The sequence below is a fragment of the Somniosus microcephalus genome, unplaced genomic scaffold (assembly GCF_052327205.1).
Source record: "Somniosus microcephalus isolate GS21.2 unplaced genomic scaffold, FLI_Smic_1.0 unresolved_chr4, whole genome shotgun sequence".
Classification (NCBI taxonomy): Eukaryota; Metazoa; Chordata; class Chondrichthyes; order Squaliformes; family Somniosidae; genus Somniosus; species Somniosus microcephalus.
The window spans coordinates 53777733-53805720 of record NW_028225182.1 but is presented as its reverse complement, the minus strand read 5'-3'; the positions used below and the strand labels follow the sequence as shown (position 1 = coordinate 53805720).

Genomic DNA, 27988 nt, shown 5'->3' with positions numbered 1-27988 from the left:
CAGACCACAATACAGCCGCACTGGTCCAAACATGGACACAAGAGCTGCTTTCCAGCGGTGAGGTGTCCTCCAACTGGACTGCCACCTCGCACCACAGCGCACGCACGTGAGTCCGAAGCTGAGAGATGGGATTCTCTTAGATTATCTTTCGCCAACTCTGCGGCTTTTATCAAGCAGTTGATTGAAATCCGTGAGGGCGCCCTATTTGACAGCGCATTTGACACGTGAGAAATCACCACTAGACTCGACTACTCCAACACTCTCCTGGCCGGCCTCCCACTTTCTACGCTCCGTAAACTTCAGCTCATCCAAAACTCAGCTGCCCACCCCCCCCCCCCCCCCGTGTCCTAACTCGCACCAAGTCCAGTCCCGTTCGCCCATCACCCCCTGTGCTCGCTGACCTACATTGCCTCCCAGTTAAGCAACAGCTCGACTGTTGTTGAAGCTTTGTATGTTAAAAGGCGCAAGAATGTTTTCAGATCCCTCCATGGCCTCGCCCCCTTCCCTATCTCTCTAACCTCCGAGATCTCTGCGCTCCTCCAATTCTGGCCTCTTGAGCATCCCCCGATTTTAATGGCTCCACCATTGGCGGCCGTGAAGCTGTGCAATTCCCCCTCCACCCCCTCTTTCCTCCTTTAAGCCGCTCCTTAAAATGGAGCAACTCGAGGGGCCATATGGCCTACTCCTGCTCCTATTTCTTATGTACCTCTTTGATCAAGCTTTTGGTCACCTGTCCTAACGGCCCAGAAATTCGGGTCGGGGGCTTCCCGCGGGTGCAAGCCCCCGACCTGCACTTACCTAGCGCGCCGGCCGTTGAGCTGTGGGCCCGCGTGGGATTCTGATCCTGGGCCTCCTCCAACTGCCGGCGTGCCGTGCTTGCGTATCCCAGGGGCGCAGTTAGTTCGAGGCGTCCCCTGGGATCACGTGGGCCATGGAGAGCCAATGGGAGCAGAGAATGCTTCATTCATAAGTTTGACAGGAAGAGCTGTCAAACCTCTAAATACTATAAGTCCCAAAACATCACTAAAACCTCCAAAAAAGTTTTTAATCACATTTTTAAAATAAACTATAAATTACATGAAATAACTACTAAACAGTAATTTCAAATTTTTAAAAAATTAATTACATTTTCTAACGGGGCTAAAAATATACTTACCTTTCTTTAAAGTATTTAAAAATAATAAACCTGTGGAAAAAATGTTTTAATTTTAATTAATTCCCCACTTACCTTGTTAAAAGCAGGCCTTGCGACTGCTTTTTAAAAGTGTAACTGCTGGAGACTTACCCTCCCGGAGAAACCTGCAAAAAACCGTAAGTTCGATGCGCACGCGCTGCCTCTCCAGCGCACGCGTTCCACCTCTGAACCCCTTCTTCAGGGGAACGGAAGCGCCGGATTCCCGCGCATGCGCAGTGCATGCACGAAACCGGCACTTTTGTTGGGCTTACGTGTGAGTACCCAGCGCGTACTCACCCGTGGAGACACGAATTTCTGGGTCAATATCTCCTCATGTGGCTCGGTGTCAAATCTTGTCTGATAATCGCTCCTGTGAAGCGCCTTGGGACGTTTTACTACGTTAAAGGCGCTGGATAAATGGAAGTTGTTGTTTTACAACAGATTTGGTTTGTTTTTTTTGAAAAACCATGGGTTTTCTTTTGCTTTGCGACAGGTCACACCATCGGTATTGGGGACTCCATCGCTGACGCCAAAACCTACCAAGACATTCAGAATACCATCAAAAAGGCCAAGCAGGATGTGATAGAGGTAAGTTCGGCACCAGAGTGCCTCTATCGAACGGCAACGGTCCTTTGCGGCCGCGCGCTCTTTCCGTAGCCGTGCAAGCTAACCGCCCCCCCTGACCGTTGCAGGTCATCGAGAAAGCTCACAACAACGAGCTGGAGCCCACGCCCGGGAACACCCTGCGACAGACCTTCGAGAACCAGGTCAACCGAATCCTGAACGATGCCCGTGACAAGACTGGCTCGTCCGCCCAGAAATCGCTGTCTGAGTACAACAACTTCAAGTCCATGGTGGTTGCTGGTTCCAAAGGATCGAAGATTAACATTTCACAGGTGAGCCCATAGCATTTGGGAATCGGCAGCCAGGCGTCCGTCTCCTCGCTCCCCTTCATGTGTTGCTGTTACTTTCGGTCCAGAATCTCTGGGAGGGGACGTGGAGTCCTATAACCCATCAAACACTCCCAGGGCAGGTACAGCACAGTTTAGGTACAGAGTAAATCTCCCTCTACACTGTCCCATCAAACACTCCCGGGGCAGGTACAGCACGGGTTAGATACAGAGTAAAGCTCCCTCGACACTGTCGCATCAAACACTCCCAGGGCAGGTACAGCACGGGTTAGATACAGAGTAAATCTCCCTCCACACTGTCCCATCAAACACTCCCGGGGCAGGTACAGCACGGGTTAGATACAGAGTAAAGCTCCCTCTACACTGTCCCCATCAAACACTCCCAGGGCAGGTACAGCACGGGTTAGATACAGAGTAAAACTCCCTCTACACTGTCCCATCAAACACTCCCAGGGCAGGTACAGCACGGGTTAGATACAGAGTAAAGCTCCCTCTACACTGTCCCCATCAAACACTCCCAGGGCAGGTACAGCACGGGTTAGATACAGAGTAAAGCTCCCTCTACACTGTCCCATCAAACACTCCCAGGGCAGGTACAGCACAGGTTAGATACAGAGTAAAGCTCCCTCTACACTGTCCCATCAAACACTCCCAGGGCAGGTGCAGCACGGGTTAGATACAGAGTAAAGCTCCCTCTACACTGTCCCATCAAACACTCCCAGGGCAGGTACAGCACGGGTTAGATACAGAGTAAAGCTCCCTCTACACTGTCCCATCAAACACTCCCAGGGCAGGTACAGCACGGGTTAGATACAGAGTAAAGCTCCCTCTACACTGTCCCATCAAACACTCCCAGGGCAGGTACAGCACGGGTTAGATACAGAGTAAAGCTCCCTCTACATTGTCCCCATCAAACACTCCCAGGGCAGGTACAGCACGGGTTAGATACAGAGTAAAGCTCCCTCTACACTGTCCCATCAAACACTCCCAGGGCAGGTACAGCACGGGTTAGATACAGAGTAAAGCTCCCTCTACACTGTCCCATCAAACACTCCCAGGGCAGGTACAGCACAGGTTAGATACAGAGTAAAGCTGCCTCTACACTGTCCCATCAAACACTCCCAGGGCAGGTACAGCACGGGTTAGATACAGAGTAAAGCTCCCTCTACACTGTCCCATCAAACACTCCCAGGGCAGGTACAGCACGGGTTAGATACAGAGTAAAGCTCCCTCTACACTGTCCCATCAAACACTCCCAGGGCAGGTACAGCACGGGTTAGATACAGAGTAAAGCTCCCTCTACACTGTCCCCATCAAACACTCCCAGGGCAGGTACAGCACGGGTTAGATACAGAGTAAATCTCCTTCTACACTGTCCCAACAAACACTCCCAGGGCAGGTACAGCACGGGTTAGATACAGAGTAAAGCTCCCTCTACACTGTCCCATCAAACACTCCCAGGGCAGGTACAGCATGGGTTAGATACAGAGTAAAGCTCCCTCTACACTGTCCCATCAAACACTCCCAGGGCAGGTACAGCACGGGTTAGATACAGAGTAAAGCTCCCTCTACACTGTCCCATCAAACACTCTCAGGGCAGGTACAGCACGGGTTAGATACAGAGTAAAGCTCCCTCTACACTGTCCCATCAAACACTCCCGGGGCAGGTACAGCACGGGTTAGATACAGAGTAAAGCTCCCTCTACACTGTCCCATCAAACACTCCCAGGGCAGGTACAGCACGGGTTAGATACAGAGTAAATCTCCCTCTACACTGTCCCCATCAAACACTCCCAGGGCAGGTACAGCACGGGTTAGATACAGAGTAAATCTCCTTCTACACTGTCCCAACAAACACTCCCAGGGCAGGTACAGCACGGGTTAGATACAGAGTAAAGCTCCCTCTACACTGTCCCATCAAACACTCCCAGGGCAGGTACAGCATGGGTTAGATACAGAGTAAAGCTCCCTCTACACTGTCCCATCAAACACTCCCAGGGCAGGTACAGCACGGGTTAGATACAGAGTAAAGTTCCCCCTACACTGTCCCATCAAACACCCCCAGGGTTCAACACAGTAACGAGTCTCCTTTCTCCGCCCAGGTTATTGCTGTGGTGGGCCAGCAGAACGTGGAGGGAAAGCGGATTCCCTTCGGCTTCAAGCACCGTACGCTGCCGCACTTCATCAAGGATGACTACGGCCCCGAGAGCAGAGGTTTCGTGGAGAACTCGTACCTCGCCGGCCTGACCCCCACAGAGTTCTTCTTCCACGCCATGGGAGGCAGAGAGGGTCTGATTGATACCGCCGTAAAGACTGCCGAGACTGGTAATTCATCAGCTCATCTCGCCCCTCTCTGCCGGGGTGCAATGGGGATACCGCTCCCTCCGGGGCACGCTCAGCCAGGGTTCCTGCTCCTAGTCGCTGTCCAGCCACCACCTGCTACAAAGTGCATGTGTGGCGGGGGGGGGGGGGCGCGCGGCCATGATAACCTTTGTTGCCCAAGTGCTTGTCAACATTAGCTCCACCCCCTCTCCAGTCTGGGCTTGGCAGTGAGTGTTTGTCGCTCGGGTGAGGTGCTGGAGTCTGTACCCGAGCAGAGGTCACTGTCTTCCGGAGAAGAGGGGAGGAAAATTCCCCCAAACTCCAGGCACCATTCGCCCAACAGGTGAGATGGACTCTACCGATTCTCAATCACTGGCTATTGCAAGGTGATCCCCAAATGTAAGAACTTGCATTTCTCCAGCGCCTTTCACCGCCTCAGGACGTCCCAAAGCGTTTCACACCCAATGAAGTACTTTTTTGAAGTGTGGTCACTGTTGTAATGTAGGAAGCGTGGCAGCTAATTTGCGCACAGCAAGCTCCCACAGACCGCAATGATTTTTTTTTGTGTGTTGGTTGAGGACACTGGGGAGAAACTCCCTTGCTTGCTTCGAATAGTGGCCATGGGATATTTTACGTCCACCTGAGAGAGCAGAGGGGGCCTCAGTTTAATGTCTCATCCAAAAGACGGCACCTCAGACAGTACGGCGCTCCCTCAGTCCCGGCGGTGCGGCGCTCCCTCAGTCCCACCCCTCCGGCGGTGCGGCGCTCCCTCAGTCCTGCCCCTCCGGCGGTGCGGCGCTCCCTCAGTCCTGCCCCTCCGGCGGTGCGGCGCTCCCTCAGTCCTGCCCCTCCGGCGGTGCGGCGCTCCCTCAGTCCCGCCCCTCCGGCGGTGCGGCGCTCCCTCAGTCCCGGCGGTGCGGCGCTCCCTCAGTCCCGGCGGTGCGGCGCTCCCTCACTGGCACTGGAGCTTGCTGTGTGCAAATTGGGTGCTGGGTTTCCTACATTAAAACAGAGACTACACTTCAAAATATACTTCATTGGCTGTAAAGCACTTTGGGACATGCTGAGGCTGCGGCAGGTACCACTTGCCTTTGCAGGGGCTGGGGATAACACTTGTGCTGATGATGGGTTTCCTTTTTCTCCGCCTCCCCCTCCCCCAGGTTATATCCAGAGACGTTTGATCAAGTCTATGGAGTCTGTGATGGTGAAATATGATGCGACTGTTCGAAACTCCATCAACCAAGTGATCCAGCTGCGTTATGGGGAGGACGGGCTGGCGGGCGAGAGCGTGGAGTTCCAAAATCTGGCGTCCGTGAAGCCATCCCACAAGACCTTCGAGAAGAAGTGAGTGGGGGGGGTTTCTTTTTCAGAGTTGAGCCTTGCCTTGGAGAAGGTGCGTCCAGTGGGATGTCCCACCTACTGACGGATCATCGAGGGTAACGGGGAAATGCTGGAACACACAAAGTTGCTCGGCATCCCTAAAGAGAAACTTAATGCTGGAACTGCTCAGCAAGTCTGCCGGAATCAGTGGCGAGAGAAACCGATTAATGTTTTGGGTACAGACCCTCCGAAACTGAACAGTTGGCACTCTGCACAGTTCCGGTCTGGTTAGACCATCACTTGGAGCACTGTTGGGAATTCGGGAGATTAGTTGGAGCGGGTGAGGGTGGATTTTGGGAGATTAGTTGGAGCGAGTGAGGGTGAGAGTGGATTTTGGGGTCGAGCGGATGGGAAGACAGGTGAATACGGCCCCTGTCTGTCCAAATTGATTCAGCACCGACCAGCGGAGCCCACTGGGCAAAGCGCTGACGACCTGTGCCCGTTCTTTATTCCCACAGGTTCAAGCTGGAGTACACCAACGAGCGAAGCTTGCGCAGGACCTTGCAGGAAGACATAGTGAAGGAAATCCTCAGCAATGCTGCCATTCAGAACGATCTGGAGGTGGAGTATGATAAGATGAAAGATGACCGGGAGGTTCTTCGGGCTGTGTTCCCCACTGGAGACAGCAAGGTAGGCGAGACCGGGGACTCTGGCACACGTCCAGCTCTGTAGATATCGAAGTGTGTTCGTGTCTAATGCATTGTTCTGGAGCCTGCTGAACAGTTGGCAATTCATCCCCCTCTGTGTAGTATCGCTCTCAATACACCTCTCGCTCCGGTGACTGGGCAGGAACTGGCCCCTGAAGGTTCCTGTATAAACGAGGTATTATTCGCTCCAATTCCAGCACCCATGACTCGTTGTAAATGAGCCGTGAGCAGGAGTGATCCCAGTCGGTGTGCCGGTGCTTTTTTGGAATTCTCGTCCCTCTTTGCCAACTAGCCTCAACTCCCAGCGGCAGGCTGTCCCCTGACTCAGAAGGCTGAGAGTTCCAGCCCTACGCCGTCGGCTGAGCACTTTAATCCTGGGCCGCCCACACCCTTGCAGTGCTGAGGGAGTGCTGCCTTGTCAAGAGATACCGTCCTACGGTCTTGAGATATACTGGCCTGTCTCGCCAGTTCCCTGGATGCCTATCTTGCTGCTCCTCCAACTGGCGAGTTCTGGAAATTCCGGGCGCTAAACGGCCTCCAATATGGCGGGCAGGGAACGCACACTCGTAAGCCAGATTGCGCCGCACACCATATTGGCAAAGATCAAAATAATCGGTGTGCGGGGCCCATGCTTGAAAACAGGCCTGGGCCCCTTTGCATACGCCAGTAAGGGGGCCTATTTGAGGCCCCGTTCACTGCACAGTTGTCTTGCCCTGAGGCAGACAGTGCTGGCTACACTCGGCAGGGGGCGGGGTGGAACCCAGGTCTACAGGCAGCCTAACCAACGGCCTTTAAAGGGGCCATAACATAGAAGATAGGAGCAGGAGTCGGCCATTCGGCCCCTCGAGCCTGCTCCGCCATTCAATGAGATCATGGCTGATCATCCAGATTCAGTACCCTGTCCTTGCTTTCTCCCCATATCCCTTGATCCCTTTAGCCTTAAGAAATATATCTAACTCCTTCTTGGAATATATTTAATGTATTGGCCTCTACTGCCTTCTGTGGTAGAGAATTCCACAGGTTCACCACTCTCTGGGTGAAGAAATTCCTCCTCATCTCTGTCCTAAATGGCTTACCCCTTATCTTTAGACTGTGACCCCTGGTTCTGGGCTCCCCGACCATCGGGAACATCCTTCCTGCATCTAGTCTGTCCAGTCCCGCCTGATGCCCACCGACTCGTGTGCCCGCGGTGTCCTGGCAACATCGGATTCCCTCAGCCAGTAACACCACGGTATAGTTGACTGGTCTTCACCTTGCTGTAGCCTGTGGGACCTACTCACTCACCCACACTCGCTGCAGTTCGGGATTAGGTGTGAAATACTTGGGGACCTTTTCAAAGATGTGAGACCCTACATAAAGTTTAGCTTTCTGTTTTTTTTTTTTTCCCCCCCCACCAAGTTGCAGTCTCGTACTGCGCGGGGGTCACAGTGAAGCAACAAGGAGGTCGGCGCTGGCCTGTGAATCTCTGGCGCGGTCGGCCTTGCTTCTCGTTAACCCCCCTCTCTCTCTCTCTCTTGCCCGCAGGTGGTGCTGCCCTGTAACCTGCTCCGTATGATTTGGAACGCGCAGAAGATCTTCCACATCAACACGCGGACAGTGACCGACCTCCACCCCATCCGTGTGATCGAAGGTCAGCGGCTAACCCAACTCCACTGAGGCTTTTTGTCAAAAGACCCGCAGCGCCTGTAGAACGTTGCAGCTCAGAAACGGGCCGCTCTGCTGGTGTCACGGAGTGATCCCGCCCTCTCTCGCTCCCTTACATCCTTCAAAATTCCTGTCTTCGCTTTTAAACCACCGTTTAATTCCCGTTTAAAAGCGTTTACGGAGATTGGTTCAACCAGTAGCGGAGGATTCCACATTCTGACCACTTTCTGTAATCACACTTAACTTCCAGCATTTATACAGCGCTGTTAACTTAGTAAAACGTCCCAAGGTGCTTCACAGGAGCGTAAATCAGACCAAAATAACACGACGCTGGAAAAACTCAGCAGGCCAGGCAACGTCCGTGGAGAGAGAAATAGTCAACATTTCAGGTCGAAACCCTTCATCAGAACTCAGTTCTGACGGAGGGTTTCGACCTGAAACGTTGCCTCTATTTCTCTCTCCACGGATGCTGCCTGGCCTGCTGAGTTTTTCCAGCGTCTTCTGTTAGCTATTTCGGATTTCCAGCATCCGCAGTATTTTGCTATCGTAAATCAGACCAAATTTGACACCGAACCACTTGAGCTATTAGGACAGGCGACTGAAAGTTTGGTCAAAGCGGTAGGTTTTAAAGGAGGGGAGAGAGAGGCGGAGAGGATTAGGGAGGGAATTCCAGAGCTCGGGGCCCAGGCAGCTGAAGGCACGGCCGCCAATGGTGGAGCGATGGAAATTGGGGGGGATGCGCAAGAGGCCAGAAATGGAGGAGCGCGGAGATTTCGGAGGGTTGTAGGGCTGCAGGAGATTAGAGATAGGGAGGGGGCGAGGGCCATAGAAGGATTTGAACAGGAGGATGAGAATATTCAATTCGAGGCGGCGTCCTGCTACTTTTGTGCCCCCCGTCTCGCTAACCAATGAAAACAATTGATCACTCTTTACCATATCATAACACTTCCGAATCCTGTAGACTCCCCTTGGGTCAGCCCATAGCCTTCCCAGCTACAGCGGGAAGTGAGGGTTGGGATGAGGGGCTTAATGTCTTTCTGCAACGAGATTAGATGATATGGTGAGTTGACGGCGCTTAGTGTGTTTATTTTATTTGTTCCTGGGATGTGGGCGTCACTGGCAAGGCCCAGCATTTCTTGCCCATCCCCTAATCGCCCTCGAGAAGGTGGTGGTGAGCCGCCTTGAACCGCTGCGGTCCGTGTGGTGACGAGACTCCCGTGGGTTTTCCCTGTTGCCAGGAAGATCTATCATTCCTTTCTTATTCCATTGTTTTACCGGGACTGAGGGACTTCAGTGACGTGGAGAAGCTGGGGTTGTTCTCCTTGGAGCAGAGAAGGTTAAGGGGAGATTTAATCGAGGCGTTCAAAATCATGAGGGGTTTTGATCGAGTAAATAAGGAGAAACTGTTTCCAGTGGCAGGAGGGTCGGTAACCAGAGGACACAGATTGAAGATAATCGGTAAAAGAACCAGAGGGGAGATGAGGAGAATGTTTTTACGCAGCGAGTTGTGGTCTGGAACGCGCTGCCTGAAAGGGCGGTGGAGGCAGATTCAATAGTAACTTTCAAAAGGGGAATTGGAGAAATACTGGAAGGGGAAAAATTCACAGGGCTGTGGGGAAAGAGCAGGGGGGAGTGGGACTAATTGGAGAGCTCGTTCAAAGAGCCGGCACGATGGGCCGAATGGCCTCCTCCTGTGCTGTGGGATTTGATTCTGAGAACTCGCCTCCTTGTCATTCCAGGTGTGAAGGAACTGAGCAAGAAACTGATCATCGTGAATGGCGATGACCCGCTGAGCCGGCAGGCGCAGGAGAACGCCACGCTGCTCTTCAACATCCACCTGCGCTCCACCCTGTGCAGCCGACGCATGACCGAGGAATTCCGCCTCAGCGGGGAGGCCTTTGAGTGGCTCCTGGGGGAGATCGAAGCCAAGTTCAACCAGTCAATAGTAAGCAATTGGATTACACATTGTAACCTTATCCCCGCCAACCTCCCCGTCGGATTTCAGTGCAACGGTGGGCGGGGGTGAATTTTCATGCTGTGCCTCCCCAGCAGTACACTCGCAGACTTCATTCCCCCTTCTAGGAATAGGAGGAGGCCATTCAGCCCCTCCGGCCTGTCCCGCCATTCAATCAGATCAGGGCTGATCTGTATCTTGACTCCATCGACCCGCCTCGGTTCCGTAACCCTTAATACCCTTACCCAACAAAAATCTATCAATCTCAGTCTCGAAAGCTCCAATTGACCCCCAGCCTCTGCAGCTCTTTGGGGGAGAGAGTTCCAGATTTCCACCCCCCTTTGTGTGAAGAAGTGCTTCCTGACATCACCCCTGAACGGCCTGGCTCTCATTTTAAGGTTCTGCCCCCTTGTTCTGGACTCCCCCCACCAGAGGAAATAGTTTCTCTCTCTCCACCCGATCAACTCCTTTAATCATCTTCAACACCTCGATTAGATCACCCCTTAATCTTCTAAACTCGAGGGAACACAAGCCCAGTCTGTGAAACCTGGCCTCGGAATTTAACCCTTTTAGCCCCCGGGTATCGTTCTGGTGAATCTGCGCTGCCCCCCCCTCCGAGGCCGAGATTCTCTGGGTGAAGAAATTCTCTGGGTGAAGAAATTCCTCCTCATCTCAGTCCTCAATGGCCGACCCCTTATCCTGAGACTGTGACCCCTGGTTCTAGACTCTCCAGCCAGGGGAAACATCCTCTCGGCATCTACCCAATCAAACCCTCCATTTCAATGAGATCACCTCTCATTCTTCCAAACTCCAGAGAGTATAGGTCCAATCTACTCAATCTCACCTCACCGGACAGCCCCCTCATCCCAGCGATCAATCTAGTGACACTAAGGTGCAGTATAGCTCTGCAGGGTGATGGGACCCCACCGTACTCGACCCGGATAGCTGATGGCACACAGACTCCACGCTGAGTGAGAACTGGATGCTGCTTGACCTGTGATGCCCCCTCCAGTCAAACGTGTTGTCAAAGCTCGCGGGTGAACAATGGCCACTTGGGTGATGTGTTGGTGACTTGTGCCCACAAAGCCATCGGGCGGTTGGTGCATTGTGGGGGGTGATGTGTGGCGAGCTGGGCGGTTCTGTTTGGGCTCATCCAGGGGTATTTTTGGGGGGGGTGGGAAGAAAGAGACTGCGCGCTTGGTTGGAGTAATCTGGAAACTGTAGAATTGAAGTTTGTGTTTGTGACGTTGCTAATTTTCTTTCTCTCTCTCTGTCTCTGCCCCCTCTAGGCCCACCCTGGGGAGATGGTGGGCGCTCTGGCTGCCCAGTCCCTGGGAGAGCCCGCCACACAGATGACCCTGAACACCTTTCACTACGCCGGCGTGTCGGCCAAGAACGTCACCCTGGGTGTCCCTCGTCTGAAGGAGCTGATCAACATCTCCAAGAAGCCCAAGACTCCCTCGCTGACCGTCTTCCTGCTGGGCCAGTCTGCCCGAGATGCAGAGCGGGCCAAGGTATGTGACCGAGGGGGTCGGCCGGTTAGGTCAGAGAGGAGGAGGAATCTCTCCACTCAGAGGGTGGTGAATCTTTGGAATTCTCTGCCCCAGAGGGCTGTGGAGGCTCAGTCGTTGAGTATGTTCAAGGCTGAGATCAATTTTTGGATTTAAGGGAATTGGGGATCGGTAGTCAGTGTACAAGGGCGAGTTCTCTGATTAGGGGACTGGGCCCTCAGTTTACCAATTAACGCTCCCTGGAGAGTTTCTCCTTAGAGGGACTCCGCACGATGGACTAATCCCTCGTCCAGTGCAAACATAAGCATTGAAGAGGGGAAAGGTATCGAGCTATGCTGGGAACACAGGTTTGGATTAAAGGGGCGGGGAGCTGCTGTACACTGATGCGCGTTTCCCGTTCCCTGTTCCCGCAGGACATCCTGTGCCGACTGGAGCACACCACCCTGAGGAAGGTCACCGCCAACACTGCCATCTACTACGACCCGGACCCCCAGAACACGGTGGTGTCGGAGGACCAGGAGTGGGTGAACGTCTACTATGAGATGCCGGACTTTGACGTGACGCGGATCTCGCCATGGCTGCTGCGGATAGAGCTCGACCGCAAGCACATGACTGACCGCAAGCTGACCATGGAGCAGATCGCCGAGAAAATCAACGCTGGTGAGATTCCCCGCCGCTTGTCCTTTCAGCCTCTATCTCTCTCTGTTGGGTGCAATTCCCTCAGGGGTTAACGGAGAACATAAGACCGTGTCTTTGATTTTTATTTAAACTCAGTGGTGTAGCTGTGACTGTCGTCTGTCTCCGGCTGCCTGTCACTGCGCAGTGTAACATCCAGTGCTGTTTTGTACCCGGCAGGTTTTGGCGATGATTTGAACTGCATCTTTAATGATGATAACGCCGAAAAACTGGTCCTGAGAATCCGCATCATGAACAGCGATGAGAATAAATTCCAAGAGGTGAGAGGCGGGGGTGTGACAGAGTGCCCCAGCAGTCTGAGGTAGCTCTGGGGAAGGAAGGCAGTGCGCTGTAGGAAGCGTGTCTGATGGGGCAGTGTAGAGGGAGCTTTACTCTGTGTCTAACCCGTGCTGTACCTGCCCTGGGAGTGTTTGATGGGACAGTGTAGAGGGAGCTTTACTCTGTATCTAACCCCGTGCTGTACCTGCCCTGGGAGTGTTTGATGGGACAGTGCAGAGGGAGCTTTACTCTGTATCTAACCTGTGCTGTACCTGGCCTGGGAGTGTTTGATGGGACAGTGTAGAGGGAGCTTTACTCTGTATCTAACCCGTGCTGTACCTGCCCTGGGAGTGTTTGATGGGACAGTGTAGAGGGAGCTTTACTCTGTATCTAACCCGTGCTGTACCTGCCCTGGGAATGTTTGATGGGGACAGTGTAGAGGGAGCTTTACGCTGTATCTAACCCGTGCTGTACCTGCCCTGGGAGTGTTTGATGGGACAGTGTACGGGGAGTTTTAATCAGTGCCAACAGATGACTGAATCCGGAAAACATTGCCTTTCCTAACTTGCTGAACACGAAATGCAGTTCCTGCTCGGTGTGAATCTATCGCGGGCTCGCTCTGACCTTTCCTGTTTCATTACAGCAAGAGGAGGAGGTGGTGGACAAGATGGACGATGATGTATTCCTTCGGTGTATCGAGTCGAACATGCTGACGGACATGACCTTGCAAGGGATTGAGCAGATCAGCAAGGTGAGCTCCTGGCTGGTGACATTGCCCGGCTGGGCTGGAACGTTCATCCAAGGGCCCTGTTCATCTGTATTGGCGACTTGATTGGTCGATTAGTGCGAGGTGCTGCAATTTGGTAGGAAGAAGAGAGGTCGGGCACGCCTTGGACAATAAGAATCTAAATGGGGTGGAGGAGCGGCGGGATCTCCGGGTACAGATACACAAATCACTAAAAGTAGCGACCCAGGTTAACAATGTCATTAAAAAATGCCATCAAAACACTGAGACAAAAGCAAAATCGAGCCGGTGCTGGAAATCCGAAAACAAAACACGGGGTCATTTCTTGTCAAAGACCTTGGTTAGACCACACCTGGAGCACTGTGCACAGTTCTGGTCTCCACATACCCTGGTTAGACCACACTTGGAGCACTGTGCACAGTTCTGGTCTCCACATACCCTGGTTAGACCACACTTGGAGCACTGTGCACAGTTCTGGTCTCCATATAGCTTCATTAGACCACGCCTGGAGCACTGTGCACAGTTCTGGTCTCCATATACCTTGGTTAGACCATACTTGGAGCACTGTGCACAGTTCGGGTCTCCATATACCCTGGTTAGACCACACTTGGAGCACTGTGCACAGTTCTGGTCTCCACATACCTTGGTTAGACCACACTTGGAGCACTGTGCACAGTTCTGGTCTCCACATACCTTGGTTAGACCACACTTGGAGCACTGTGCACAGTTCTGGTCTCCACATACCCTGGTTAGACCACACTTGGAGCACTGTGCACAGTTCTGGTCTCCATATAGCTTCATTAGACCACGCCTGGAGCACTGTGCACAGTTCTGGTCTCCATATACCTTGGTTAGACCACACTTGGAGCACTGTGCACAGTTCTGGTCTCCACATACCCTGGTTAGACCACCCTTGGAGCACCGTGCACAGTTCGGGTCTCCATATACCCTGGTTAGACCACACTTGGAGCACTGTGCACAGTTTGGGTCTCCATATACCCTGGTTAGACCACACTTGGAGCACTGTGCACCGTTCTGGTCTCCATATACCCTGGTTAGACCACACTTGGAGCACCGTTCACAGTTCTGGTCTCCATATACCCTGGTTAGACCACACTTGGGGCACTGTGCACAGTTCTGGTCTCCATATACCCTGGTTAGACCACACTTGGAGCACTGTGCACCGTTCTGGTCTCCATATACCTTGGTTAGACCACACTTGGAGCACTGTGCACAGTTCTGGTCTCCGTATACCTTGGTTAGACCACACTTGGAGCACCGTGCACAGTTCTGCTCTCCATATACCCTGGTTAGACCACACTTGGAGCACTGTGCACAGTTCTGGTCTCCGTATACCTTGGTTAGACCACACTTGGAGCACCGTGCACAGTTCTGCTCTCCATATACCCTGGTTAGACCACACTTGGAGCACTGTGCACAGTTCTGGTCTCCATATACCCTGGTTAGACCACACTTGGAGCACTGTGCACAGTTCTGGTCTCCACATACCCTGGTTAGACCACACTTGGAGCACTGTGCACAGTTCTGGTCTCCATATACCTTGGTTAGACCACACTTGGAGCACTGTGCACAGTTCTGGTCTCCGTATACCTTGGTTAGACCACACTTGGAGCACCGTGCACAGTTCTGCTCTCCATATACCCTGGTTAGACCACACTTGGAGCACTGTGCACAGTTCTGGTCTCCATATACCCTGGTTAGACCACACTTGGAGCACTGTGCACCGTTCTGGTCTCCACATACCCTGGTTAGACCACACTTGGAGCACTGTGCATCGTTCTGGTCTCCACATACCCTGGTTAGACCACACTTGGAGCACTGTGCACAGTTCTGGTCTCCATATACCTTGGTTAGACCACACTTGGAGCACTGTGCACCGTTCTGGTCTCCATATACCCTGGTTAGACCACACTTGGAGCACTGTGCACAGTTCTGCTCTCCATATACCTTGGTTAGACCACACTTGGAGCACTGTGCACCGTTCTGGTCTCCACATACCCTGGTTAGACCACACTTGGAGCACTGTGCACAGTTCTGGTCTCCATATACCTTGGTTAGACCACACTTGGAGCACTGTGCACAGTTCTGGTCTCCATATACCTTGGTTAGACCACACTTGGAGCACTGTGCACAGTTCTGGTCTCCGTATACCTTGGTTAGACCACACTTGGAGCACTGTGCACAGTTCTGGTCTCCATATACCCTGGTTAGACCACACTTGGAGCACTGTGCACCGTTCTGGTCTCCACATACCCTGGTTAGACCACACTTGGAGCACTGTGCACAGTTCTGGTCTCCATATACCTTGGTTAGACCACACTTGGAGCACTGTGCACAGTTCTGGTCTCCATATACCCTGGTTAGACCACACTTGGAGCGCTGTGCACCGTTCTGGTCTCCACATACCCTGGTTAGACCACACTTGGAGCACTGTGCACAGTTCTGGTCTCCATATACCCTGGTTAGACCACACTTGGAGCACTGTGCACAGTTCTGGTCTCCATATACCCTGGTTAGACCACACTTGGAGCACTGTGCACAGTTCTGGTCTCCATATACCTTGGTTAGACCACACTTGGAGCACTGTGCACAGTTCTGGTCTCCATATACCCTGGTTAGACCACACTTGGAGCACTGTGCACCGTTCTGGCCTCCACATACCCTGGTTAGACCACACTTGGAGCACTGTGCACAGTTCTGGTCTCCATATACCTTGGTTAGACCACACTTGGAGCACTGTGCACAGTTCTGGTCTCCACATACCCTGGTTAGACCACACTTGGAGCACTGTGCACAGTTCTGGTCTCCACATACCCTGGTTCGACCACACTTGGAGCACTGTGCACAGTTCTGGTCTCCATATACCCTGGTTAGACCACACTTGGAGCACTGTGCACAGTTCTGGTCTCCATATACCTTGGTTAGACCACACTTGGAGCACTGTGCACAGTTCTGGTCTCCATATACCCTGGTTAGACCACACTTGGAGCACTGTGCACCGTTCTGGTCTCCACATACCCTGGTTAGACCACACTTGGAGCACTGTGCACAGTTCTGGTCTCCACATACCCTGGTTAGACCACACTTGGAGCACTGTGCACAGTTCTGGTCTCCACATACCCTGGTTCGACCACACTTGGAGCACTGTGCACAGTTCTGGTCTCCATATACCCTGGTTAGACCACACTTGGAGCACTGTGCACAGTTCTGGTCTCCACAGTCCTTGGTTAGACCACACTTGGAGCACTGTGCACTGTTCTGGTCTCCACAGTCCTTGGTTAGACCACACTTGGAGCACTGTGCACAGTTCTGGTCTCCGTATACCTTGGTTAGATCACACTTGGAGCACTGTGCACAGTTCTGGTCTCCATATACCCTGGTTAGACCACACTTGGAGCACTGTGCACCGTTCTGGCCTCCACAGTCCTTGGTTAGACCACACTTGGAGCACTGTGCACCGTTCTGGTCTCCGTATACCTTGGTTAGACCACACTTGGAGCACTGTGCACAGTTCTGGTCTCCGTATACCCTGGTTAGACCACACTTGGAGCACTGTGCACAGTTCTGGTCTCCGTATACCTTGGTTAGACCACACTTGGAGCACTGTGCACAGTTCTGGTCTCCATGTACCTTGGTTAGACCACACTTGGAGCACTGTGCACAGTTCTGGTCTCCGTATACCTTGGTTAGACCACACTTGGAGCACTGTGCACAGTTCTGGTCTCCATGTACCTTGGTTAGACCACACTTGGGGCACTGTGCACAGTTCTGGTCTCCGTATCCCTTGGTTAGACCACACTTGGGGCACTGTGCACAGTTCTGGTCTCCGTATACCTTGGTTAGACCACACTTGGGGCACTGTGCACAGTTCTGGTCTCCGTATACCCTGGTTAGACCACACTTGGAGCACTGTGCACAGTTCTGGTCTCCGTATACCTTGGTTAGACCACACTTGGAGCACTGTGCACAGTTCTGGTCTCCATGTACCTTGGTTAGACCACACTTGGAGCACTGTGCACAGTTCTGGTCTCCGTATACCTTGGTTAGACCACACTTGGGGCACTGTGCACAGTTCTGGTCTCCGTATACCCTGGTTAGACCACACTTGGAGCACTGTGCACAGTTCTGGTCTCCGTATACCTTGGTTAGACCACACTTGGAGCACTGTGCACAGTTCTGGTCTCCGTATACCTTGGTTAGACCACACTTGGAGCACTGTGCACAGTTCTGGTCTCCATGTACCTTGGTTAGACCACACTTGGAGCACTGTGCACAGTTCTGGTCTCCGTATACCTTGGTTAGACCACACTTGGAGCACTGTGCACAGTTCTGGTCTCCGTATACCTTGGTTAGACCACACTTGGAGCACTGTGCACAGTTCTGGTCTCCGTATACCCTGGTTAGACCACACTTGGAGCACTGTGCACAGTTCTGGTCTCCGTATACCTTGGTTAGACCACACTTGGGGCACTGTGCACAGTTCTGGTCTCCGTATCCCTTGGTTAGACCACACTTGGAGCTCTGTGTGCAGATCCGGTCTCCATAATTACGAAAAGGATCTACAGTAAACTCTTGTTTAAACGGCACTTAATCATCCGGAATACTTTAATAACCGGCAAAATAGATAACCGGTAATCTTGCCGGATCCATCCAGCACTCGTTTTGCCGAGTCTGAGTCTCCCGCAGTGGCCGAGTTAGTCAGTGGTTTTTATTTTTGTTTGTTAAAAATTGCCTTGGTAGGTGTACCTCTCTGTTAGCCAGAATCTTTCATCAGCCGGCACCATCCTGGTCCCACAGGTGCTGGATAAGAAAGAGGTTACTGTAGGTACAGTAGAGAAGGTTATAACGATCAGGAAAGGCTGAACGGGATGTGGTTCCTCTCTCCAGACACGAGAGGGCTGAGGGGTGACCTGATCGAGGGCTTTAAAATGATGAAAGGGTTCGATAGGGTAGACGTAGAGAAGATGTTTCCACTTGTGGGGGAGACCAGAACTAGGGGCCATCAATATAAGACGGTCACTAATAAATCCAATCGGGAATTCAGGAGAAACTTCTTTACCTTCCTGTGGTAGCGAGTTCCACATTCTCACCACCCTGGGTAAAGAAGTTTCTTCTGAATTCGCGATTGGATTTCTTGGTGACGATCTAATATTGATGGCCTCTAGTTCTGGTCTCCCCACAAATGGAAATGTTCTCTCAGTATCCACTCTATCAAAACCTTTCATCATTTTAAAGCCTCTATCAGGTCACCCCTCCGCCTTCTTCAGTCTTTCCTGGTGGGTATAACCCCTCAGTTCTGGTATCAGTGAGTATCGGAGGGTTCGACGGCTGTGTGTAACTTGTCGCTGTGTTAATCTGTTTAGATTGTTGCTCGTGCGTCTCAACGCTCTCCTCTTGCCCGCTCTCCTTCTGCTTTAGGTGTACATGCACCTCCCCCAGACCGACAACAAGAAGAAGATCATCATCACGGAGGACGGGGAGTTCAAAGCTCTGCAGGAGTGGATTCTGGAGACGGACGGAGTCAGCCTGATGAGGGTGCTGAGCGAGAAGGACGTGGACCCCGTCCGCACCACCTCCAACGACATTGTGGAGATCTTCACGGTAACCGCCAGGGGTCCCGCTGGGCTGCTTTAGGGCGGGGGCGGTGTTGGCATTTGCAGGGTACCGAGAACCCGACGCTTGTTCCGGTTTGTCCCATCCATCAGATGTCATCGAATCACACAGCACAGAGGGAGGCCATTCGGCCCATCGTGCCTGTGCCGGCTCTTTGTAAGAGCTCTCCAATTTCCCCTGTAGCCCTGCAAAAATGGTACCTTTCCAAGTAGATCTGGATGTGAGCAGGGGTGAAATAAAGATCATAAAGCCCTGTAAACGCACAGCACCCGAGCAAAGAACAGGCAGATTGACATTTTGGGTCGAGAGGCCCTGATCGCACAGAAAGTGGCCTTCCCTTTTCTCCTTACCAGGTGTTGGTGGGCCCGCTGTGTGTCCGGCCTTTCCTGCGTGCGTCGTAAAACCCTCGTGCCTCTCCGCTCTGGGTGGGTGTGTCCAACACTCTGCTGCCCGTGCCCTAACTCGCCCCGAGTCCCGTTCACCCATCACCCCCCGCCCACCGGCCCCTGTGCTCGCTGACCTACACTGGATCCCGGTCCGGCAACGCCTCGATTTCAAAATTCTCATCCTCGCCTTCCAATCTCTCCACGGCCTCTCCCCCTCCTTATCTCTCTAACCTCCTCCAGCCCCTCGCCCCCCTCCCAATCGCTGTAACCTCCTCCAGCCCTACACCCCTCCCTATCTCTGTAACCTCCTCCAGCCCCTACAACCCTCCCTATCTCTGTAACCTCCTCCAGCCCCACAACCCTCCCTACCTCTGTAACCTCCTCCAGCCCCTACAACCCTCCCTATCTCTATAACCTCCTCCAGCCACTACAACCCTCCCTATCTCTGTAACCTCCTACAACCCTCCAGCCCTACAACCCTCCCTATCTCTGTAACCTCCTCCAGCCCCACAACCCTCCCTATCTCTGTAACCTCCTCCAGCCCTACAACCCTCCCTATCTCTGTAACCTCCTCCAGCCCTACAACCCTCCCTATCTCTGTAACCTCCTCCAGCCCCACAACCCTCCCTATCTCTAACAACCTCCAGCCCCACAACCCTCCGAGATCTCTGCGCTCCTCCAGTTCTGGCTTCTTGCGTATCCCCCCGATTTTTGGCGGCCGTGCCTTCAGCTGCCTGGGCCCCGAGCTCTGGAATTCCCTCCCTAAACCCCTCCGCCTCTCCCTCCTCCTTTAAGACGCTCCTTAAAACCTACCTTGACCAAGCCTGTCCTAATATCTCCTTCTGGCGCTCAGTGTCAAATTGTTGTCTGATAGTCGCTCCTGTGAAGCGCCTTGGGACGTTAAAGGCGCTGTATGAATGCAGGTTGTTAATTTTCAATGCCTGTGGGTTTTCGATTGCTGCAGTCTCGGCCGTCAGGCAGTAAGTTCTTGAGATGCCCTCCTGCAGGCTGTGGAGTTAGAGACTGCAGGTTGTTTGCCGAGCGCTCTTCACTCCCCTGGTCTTTCTGCCTCTGTTCCAGGTTCTGGGTATTGAAGCGGTGCGGAAAGCCTTGGAGCGGGAGCTCTACCACGTCATCTCCTTCGATGGTTCCTACGTCAACTACCGGCACTTGTCGCTGCTGTGCGACACCATGACCTGCCGCGGTCACCTGATGGCCATCACCCGTCACGGTGTTAACAGGCAGGACACCGGCCCGCTCATGAAGTGCTCCTTTGAAGAAACGGTAAGGACAGTAGGGGGGGAGAGAAGCAAAGATGCGCACAGGCTGGCCAAGCTTGAGTTGCCTGACAAGTTTCATTTATATAACGGGTGGCTCCCAATGTCCCGATGGCCGGGGAGTCCAGAACCAGGGGTCACAGTCTAAGGATAAGGGGTAAGCCATTTAGGACACAGATGAGGAGGAATTTCTTCACCCAGAGAGTGGTGAACCTGTGGAATTCTCTACCACAGAAGGCAGTTGAGGCCAATTCATTAAATATATTCAAGAAGGAGTTAGATATATTTCTTAAGGCTAAAGGGATCAAGGGATATGGGGAGAAGGCAGGGACCGGGTACTGAATTTGGATGATCAGCCATGATCTCATTAAATGGCGGAGCAGGCTCGAGGGGCCGAATGGCCGACTCCTGCTCCTATCTTCTATGTTTCTCCTGAAGGGGCCTGACTCATAGGAACATATCCTACATTACAACAGAGCTGTAAAGTGCTTTGGGCCGTACTGAGATGGGGAAAGGTGCTGTTAACCCCACAGCTCAGTCCCACACTGGACATTGCGCCTCTCCACTAACCCCGCCGCTGGCTAACGATTGTCTGCCTCTTGCTCCGCTGCAGGTGGATGTATTGATGGAGGCTTCAGCGCACGGTGAAATGGACCCGATGAAGGGAGTGTCGGAGAACATCATGCTGGGGCAGCTCGCCCCAGCGGGAACCGGGGCTTTCGACCTGCTGCTCGATGCCGAGAAGTGCAAGTACGGCATGGAGATCCCGACGAACATTGGCGGGCTCGGCGTGGGGGGACGTGAGTGCTTGCCTTTTTCCAATAAACGCCAATGTTCAGCTACAATAAATGATGTCCTGGATTGTGTTGGGTTAAGTCTGTCGGGAAGAAGGCAGTGGAGGGGACCGGTGGGCGAGAGCATCTCACGAGCAGAGCTTTTAACGGTATCGGTCAGATAAACCCAGAGTGTCACCTTGGCCATTCTCCAGTTGTAGCTGGGTGCTATACTGGAAGAGCCGAGATATTGGAGAGATGAGTTTCACTGGGCTGACCGATCATTGGGAATAAAAGCCTGTCTTCGTTCCAGCTTTAAGGGTCCCTCTTGTAAATGAGTTTTGTCAAATCTCAGACTCCCAATTTGTGACTAATTCACCCGTGAAATGGACACGGGTGGCTGATATGGGAATGTCCCAGTGGGGCAGCAGAATTCGGAGTGTCTTAAAGGAGGGGAGAGAGAGGCGGAGAGGTTTAGGGAGGGAATTCCAGCGCTCGGGGCCCAGACGGCTGAAGGCACGGCCGCCAATGGTGGAGCGATGGAAATCGGGGGATGCTCGAGGTCAGAATTGGAGGAGCGCAGAGATCTCGGAGGGGTTGTGGGGCTGGAGGAGATTACAGAGATAGGGAGGGTTGTAGGGCTGGAGGTTAGAGATAGGGAGGGTTGTAGGGCTGGAGGAGATTACAGAGATAGGGAGGGGTGTAGGGCTGGAGGAGATTAGAGATAGGGAGGGTTGTAGGGGCTGGAGGAGGTTAGAGATAGGGAGGGGTGTAGGGGCTGGAGGAGGTTACAGAGATAGGGAGGGTTGTAGGGCTGGAGGAGGTTACAGAGATAGGGAGGGTTGTAGGGGCTGGAGGAGGTTACAGAGATAGGGCGGGTTGTAGGGGCTGGAGGAGGTTACAGAGATAGGGAGGGTTGTAGGGGCTGGAGGAGGTTACAGAGATAGGGAGGGTTGTGGGGCTGGAGGAGGTTACAGAGATAGGGAGGGGTGTAGGGGCTGGAGGAGGTTACAGAGATAGGGAGGGTTGTAGGGCTGGAGGAGGTTACAGAGATAGGGAGGGGTGTAGGGGCTGGAGGAGGTTCCAGAGATAGGGAGGGTTGTAGGGGCTGGAGGAGGTTACAGAGATGGGGAGGGTTGTGGGGCTGGAGGAGGTTACAGAGATAGGGAGGGGTGTAGGGGCTGGAGGAGGTTCCAGAGATAGGGAGGGTTGTAGGGGCTGGAGGAGGTTCCAGAGATAGGGAGGGTTGTAGGGCTGGAGGAGGTTCCAGAGATAGGGAGGGTTGTAGGGGGCTGGAGGAGGTTCCAGAGATAGGGAGGGGCGAGGGATTTGAAAACAAGGATGCGAATTTTAAAACCGATGCGTTGCCGGACCGGGAGCCAATGTCGGTCAGTGAGCAACAGATCCAGCTCGGGTGTCTGAATAACGTTTTTTAATTTTACTTGCAGCTACTGGAATGTTTTTCGGCTCCGCCCCCAGCCCCATGGGAGGGATGTCTCCCGCTATGACACCGTGGAATCAGGGCGCAACTCCTGCGTACGGAGCCTGGTCGCCCAGCGTGGGTGAGTGCAGAAACCGTGTCTCGTAACCGCGCCAAATTGGTCGCACGCGCCCAGCAGCTCCGGCTGCAAGCTACACGGGCCCAGGGAGCGTGGCCTTTTGAAGAGATTGATGTCTCCTCTCCTCCTCTTGTATTGCAGGCAGTGGAATGACTCCCGGAGCAGCCGGCTTCTCTCCCAGTGCGGCGTCCGACGCCAGCGGCTTCAGTCCCGGCTACTCCCCAGCGTGGTCGCCAACCCCGGGCTCTCCTGGATCTCCCGGCCCATCTAGCCCGTACATTCCGTCTCCAGGTCAGTGCCGGATCGGCGGTAATCTCCAGGGCTCGGGTGTGACGTGTTTTACCAGCGGGGCCGGAATAAATAATGTCGAATTTACAGCACAGAAACAGGCCACTGGGCCCAACCGCTCTGTGCTGACGTTTACTCTCCACTCCACTCGAGTCTCCTCCTGTTCCATCTACCACCTCCTCAGCTTATCAGCATATCTTTCTCTTCCCTTTGCTATCATGAACTCAATCGCGTTTCCTTTTAAAAGCATCAGTGCTATTCGCCTCCACCACTCCCTGCGGTGGCGGGTTCCACATTCTCACCCCCCTCTGGGTCAAGAAATTTCTCCCTGTTGGATTTATAATTGATGACCTTGTGTCGACGGCCCCTAGTTTATGGATTCTCGCACAAGTGGAAACGTTCTCTTCCCTGTTCAACCCGTTCCTCATGGTCAAGACCTCTCTCGGGTCCAGCGTTCCCTCCAAAGGGACAATAGCAAAATACAGCGGATGCTGGAAGTCTGAAATAACAACAGACAATGCTGGAAACACTCAGCAGGCCAGGCAGCATCTGTGGAGAGAGAAACAGAGTTAACGTTTCCGGTCTGGGACCCTTCACCAGAACTGGAAAAAGCTGGAGGTGTAACAGATTAAGCAGGTGCAGAGACGGGGGAGGAAGGAATTGAAAGAACAGACTGTACATTTGTAAGAGGCAGGAAAGATCAAATGTTACAAATGGGAGTGGCAAAAATAATACAGCATGAAAAATGGGGGCAGGGGTTATGATCTGAAATTGTTGAACTCGATATTGAGTCCAGAAGGCTGTAAAGTGCCTAATCGAAAGATATGGGGCTGTTGCTCGAGCTTACGCTGAGCTTCTGTGGAACAATGCAAGAGGTCGGTGAGGTCCGAGTGGGAATGGAGCGGTGAATTAAAGTGACAGGCGACCGGAAGCTCGGGGTCACCCTTACGGACTGAACAGAGGTGTTCCACAAAGCGGTCGCCCAATCTGCGTTTGGTCTCCCCAATGTAGAGGAGACCACATCGTGAGCAGCGAATACAGTATACTAGATTGCAAGTAGTACATCGCTGTTTCACCTGGAAGGGGTGCTTGGGGCCCTGGACAGTGGGAAGGGAGGAGGTAAAAGGGCAGGTGTTGCATCTCCTGCGCTTGCACGGGAAGATGCCGGGTGAAGGAGAAGGGCTGTTGGGGGTGATTGAGGAGTGGACCGGGGTGATTGAGGAGTGGACCAGGGTGTCGCGGAGGGAGCGGTCCCTACGGAATGCTGAAAGGGGAGGGGAGGAGATGATGTGTTTGGTGGTGGGATCACGCTGGATGTGGTGGAAATGGCGGAGGATGATCCGTTGAATGTGGAGGCTGGTGGGGTGAACGGTGAGGACAAGGGGGACCCTATCGTGGTTCCGGGAGGGAGGGGAAGGGGTGAGAGCAGAAGTGTGGGAAATCGAGGGCCGTGTCAACCACAGTAGAGGGAATCCTCGGTTGAGGAAAAAGGAAGACATGTCGGAAGCACTGGTGTGGAATCAAATCCCCTCTAAAGGGTCTGCTGTGCGTGGCCTGTTTATTTCAACGCATGGTCCCTTTCAATTTCTGCCCGCATTATTTCAAAAGGAAAAGCTTTGAGCAGCCTGCGGGCTACCTTGCATCTTCCTGCAGGGCCGTGCACCCTCAGCTTAGAGGGAACCTTGATCCGGTCTCCTCTAATCTCAGTTCTGGTACTGTCCTTTTTTGCACTTCAGAAGACTGAGTTATACAGCACAGAAAGAGGCCCATCGTGTCCGCGCCGGCCATCAAGCCCTGTCTATTCTAATCCCATTTTCCAGCACTTGGTCCGCAGCCTTGTATGCTAATGTGTTTCAAGTGCTCATCTAAATGCTGCTTGAATGTTGTGAGGGTTCCTGCCTCTACCACCCTTTCAGGCAGTGAGTTCCAGATTCCAACCACCCGCTGGGTGAAAACGTTTTTCCTCAAATCCCCTCTAAACCTCCTGCCCCTTACCTTGAAACTATGCCCCCTGGTTATTGACCCCTCTACTAAGGGGAAAAGTTCCTTTCTATCTACCCTATCTATGCCCCTCATAATTTTGTACACCTCAATCAGGTCCCCCCTCAGCCTTCTCTGCTCCAAGGAAAACAACCCCAGCCTGTCCAGCCTCTCTTCATAGCTGAGGCGCTCCATCCCAGGTAACATCCTGGTGAATCTCCTCTGCACCCTCTCCAATGCAATCACATCCTTCCTATAGTGTGGCGACCAGAACTGCACACAGTATTCCAGCTGTGGCCTCACCAGCGTTTTGTACAGCTCCATCATAACCTCCCTGCTCTTATATTCTATGCCTCGGCTAATGAAGGCAAGTATCCCATATGCCTTTTAACCACCTTATCTACCTGTCCTTCTATGTCTTTTTAACTAACCTCTTTTTTTTCCCACTAGGTGGGGCGATGTCTCCCAGCTACTCGCCAACCTCTCCTGCCTATGAGCCGAGGTCCCCCGGTGGCTATACGCCCCAGAGCCCCAGCTACTCCCCAACGTCCCCGTCCTACAGTCCCACCTCGCCTTCCTACTCCCCCACCAGCCCCAACTACAGCCCCACCAGCCCCAGCTACTCTCCCACCAGCCCTAGCTACAGCCCCACGTCCCCCAGCTACAGCCCCACCAGCCCCAGTTACTCCCCCACCTCCCCCTCCTACTCCCCCACTTCTCCCAGCTACTCGCCCACCAGCCCCAGCTACAGCCCCACCTCGCCCAGCTACTCGCCCACCTCTCCCAGCTACTCGCCCACCAGCCCCTCTTACAGCCCCACCTCGCCCAGCTACTCCCCCACCTCGCCCTCCTATTCTCCCACCTCGCCCTCTTACTCTCCAACCAGTCCAAGCTACTCGCCCACCTCTCCCAACTACACGCCCACCTCTCCCAACTACAGCCCCACCTCCCCTAGTTACAGTCCCACTTCCCCCAGCTACACACCCACCTCTCCGAATTACAGCCCCACCAGCCCCAGCTACAGCCCCACCTCCCCTAGCTACAGCCCCACCTCCCCCAGTTACTCCCCTTCGAGCCCTCGCTACACGCCCCAGTCCCCGACTTACACCCCCAGCTCTCCCAGCTACAGCCCCAGCAGTCCCAGCTATTCCCCCACCAGCCCGAAATACTCGCCCACCAGCCCTTCCTACAGCCCCAGCTCTCCGGAGTACACGCCCACCTCGCCCAAGTACAGCCCCACCAGCCCCAAGTACTCGCCCACCTCGCCCAAATATTCGCCCACCTCTCCCACCTACTCACCCACCACGCCCAAGTACTCGCCCACCAGCCCCACCTACTCGCCCACCTCCCCCGTCTACACCCCCACCTCCCCCAAGTACTCGCCCACCTCCCCCACCTACTCGCCCACCTCCCCCAAGTACTCGCCCACCTCCCCCACTTACTCGCCCACCAGCCCCAAGGGCTCGACCTACTCCCCCACCTCCCCGGGCTACAGCCCCACCTCGCCCACCTACAGCCTCACCAGCCCAGCCATCAGCCCAGAGGACAGCGACGAGGAGAACTGAAGACGATCGGGGTGGCGAGCGAGAGCGAGCTGGGGGTCCCTTCACCGTCCCGTGGACTGCGTGCACAGCCCGCACCCGTCTGCGCTTTTTAATACGGAGGCTCTTGCCCTACTTGAACTGGACTTGTATTCGCTGGTCTTTACCGTTTTATATCGACCTCGCGGGAAAGGATTGAAGGAGCAACTGAATCCTGGAACCCTTTTTTTTTTCAAAAATCGAAGATTTGGAAAGAAGGAATTGTATAATTTGAATATATATATTTTTTGCTTTTGGACAGTTTGAATTCTGGGTGCAGTAACGGGTTTTTAATTAAGATTTTGCAAACCTTTCGCCCGCCCCCTCTCCCCCTCCCCCTTGCACCTGGGCAAGTGTGAATTCGGAAAATCTCGTAATTTGGGGATAATGTGACTTGACCGTGTTTTTGCTGGGCGTTTTCTGCCCCACCCCCGGTAACCCGGGGCAACTCGTCTGTCGAGCCCTAAATGGTTTATTTATACGTGGATGTGATTTGTGCTTTGAGGACGGTGAGTGTGGAAGATTTCTATTCCATCTCGGAGAGGTGACTCGGCGGGTTAGCGATGTCGGGGGGAAGGGGGGGTGGGAAACGGGTCGACGGCTAAAATGAATCGGGTTAACGTGTGGAACAGACGACCTTATTCCCCCCCCCCTCGACACCCCCACCCCCCCCCCCCAAATTGTGTCCCTTCAGCAGAGATGGAGATGGACCCTTTTATTTGGGGGTTGGGGAGCAGATTTTTCTTAAACCAACTGATTCTGAAGCGACTCTTGCGACTTGACCGTAAAGACGGGATATGGAAGCTGTTTGAGGCAGTGCATGGCTGCCTGATTTGTGTACAGAACATTTACGAGTCTTTTTCCTGTTTTCTCTTTGGAAATGTTGGAAAAATACTAAAAAAAAATAAAGTTTTACTAATTTTTGTGGAGTTCTGGCTTTCTTATCCTTTTTAATTTAGATTTTTTTTGAGCTGGTGAAAGTCTCCTGCGCCTAATGTCGGCGGACTTGTGGTTTTTTCATTTTCTGTCCTTTGACTTCTGGGCTTGTGGCGATCTCGTAGCTGCGACTTACTGTTCTGGTGGCAGCCCACTGCATTACACAGCGTTCCCAAGACATCTACAGTCTTACCACACAAGAATTGGGAGCAGGAGGAGGCCGTACGGCCCCTCGAGCCTGCTCCGCCATTCAGTAAGATCATGGCTGATCGTCGACCTCAATGTAATATTTCCAAGTTTGCTGACGACACGAAACTAGGTGGGGTTGAGAGT

At 53.4% G+C, this 27988-nt stretch overlaps 1 protein-coding gene across 1 annotated transcript in view; it reads left to right on the top strand.

Moving 5' to 3' along the window:
* polr2a (RNA polymerase II subunit A) overlaps positions 1-27648 on the top strand; it is a 58301-nt gene extending 30653 nt beyond the window's left edge. Inside the window, exons 13-29 of the mRNA XM_085977581.1 lie at positions 1668-1762; positions 1867-2070; positions 4188-4410; positions 5568-5751; positions 6246-6417; positions 7959-8064; positions 9818-10023; positions 11322-11546; positions 11957-12203; positions 12399-12499; positions 13141-13248; positions 18682-18864; positions 20343-20546; positions 21153-21339; positions 22761-22874; positions 23013-23162; positions 25590-27648. Coding sequence (XP_085833707.1) covers positions 1668-1762; positions 1867-2070; positions 4188-4410; positions 5568-5751; positions 6246-6417; positions 7959-8064; positions 9818-10023; positions 11322-11546; positions 11957-12203; positions 12399-12499; positions 13141-13248; positions 18682-18864; positions 20343-20546; positions 21153-21339; positions 22761-22874; positions 23013-23162; positions 25590-26704 — 3824 coding nt within the window. The 3' untranslated portion in view covers positions 26705-27648. The remainder of the gene's footprint in view (positions 1-1667; positions 1763-1866; positions 2071-4187; positions 4411-5567; positions 5752-6245; positions 6418-7958; positions 8065-9817; positions 10024-11321; positions 11547-11956; positions 12204-12398; positions 12500-13140; positions 13249-18681; positions 18865-20342; positions 20547-21152; positions 21340-22760; positions 22875-23012; positions 23163-25589) is intronic.
* The last annotated feature ends 340 nt before the right edge of the window (positions 27649-27988 follow it).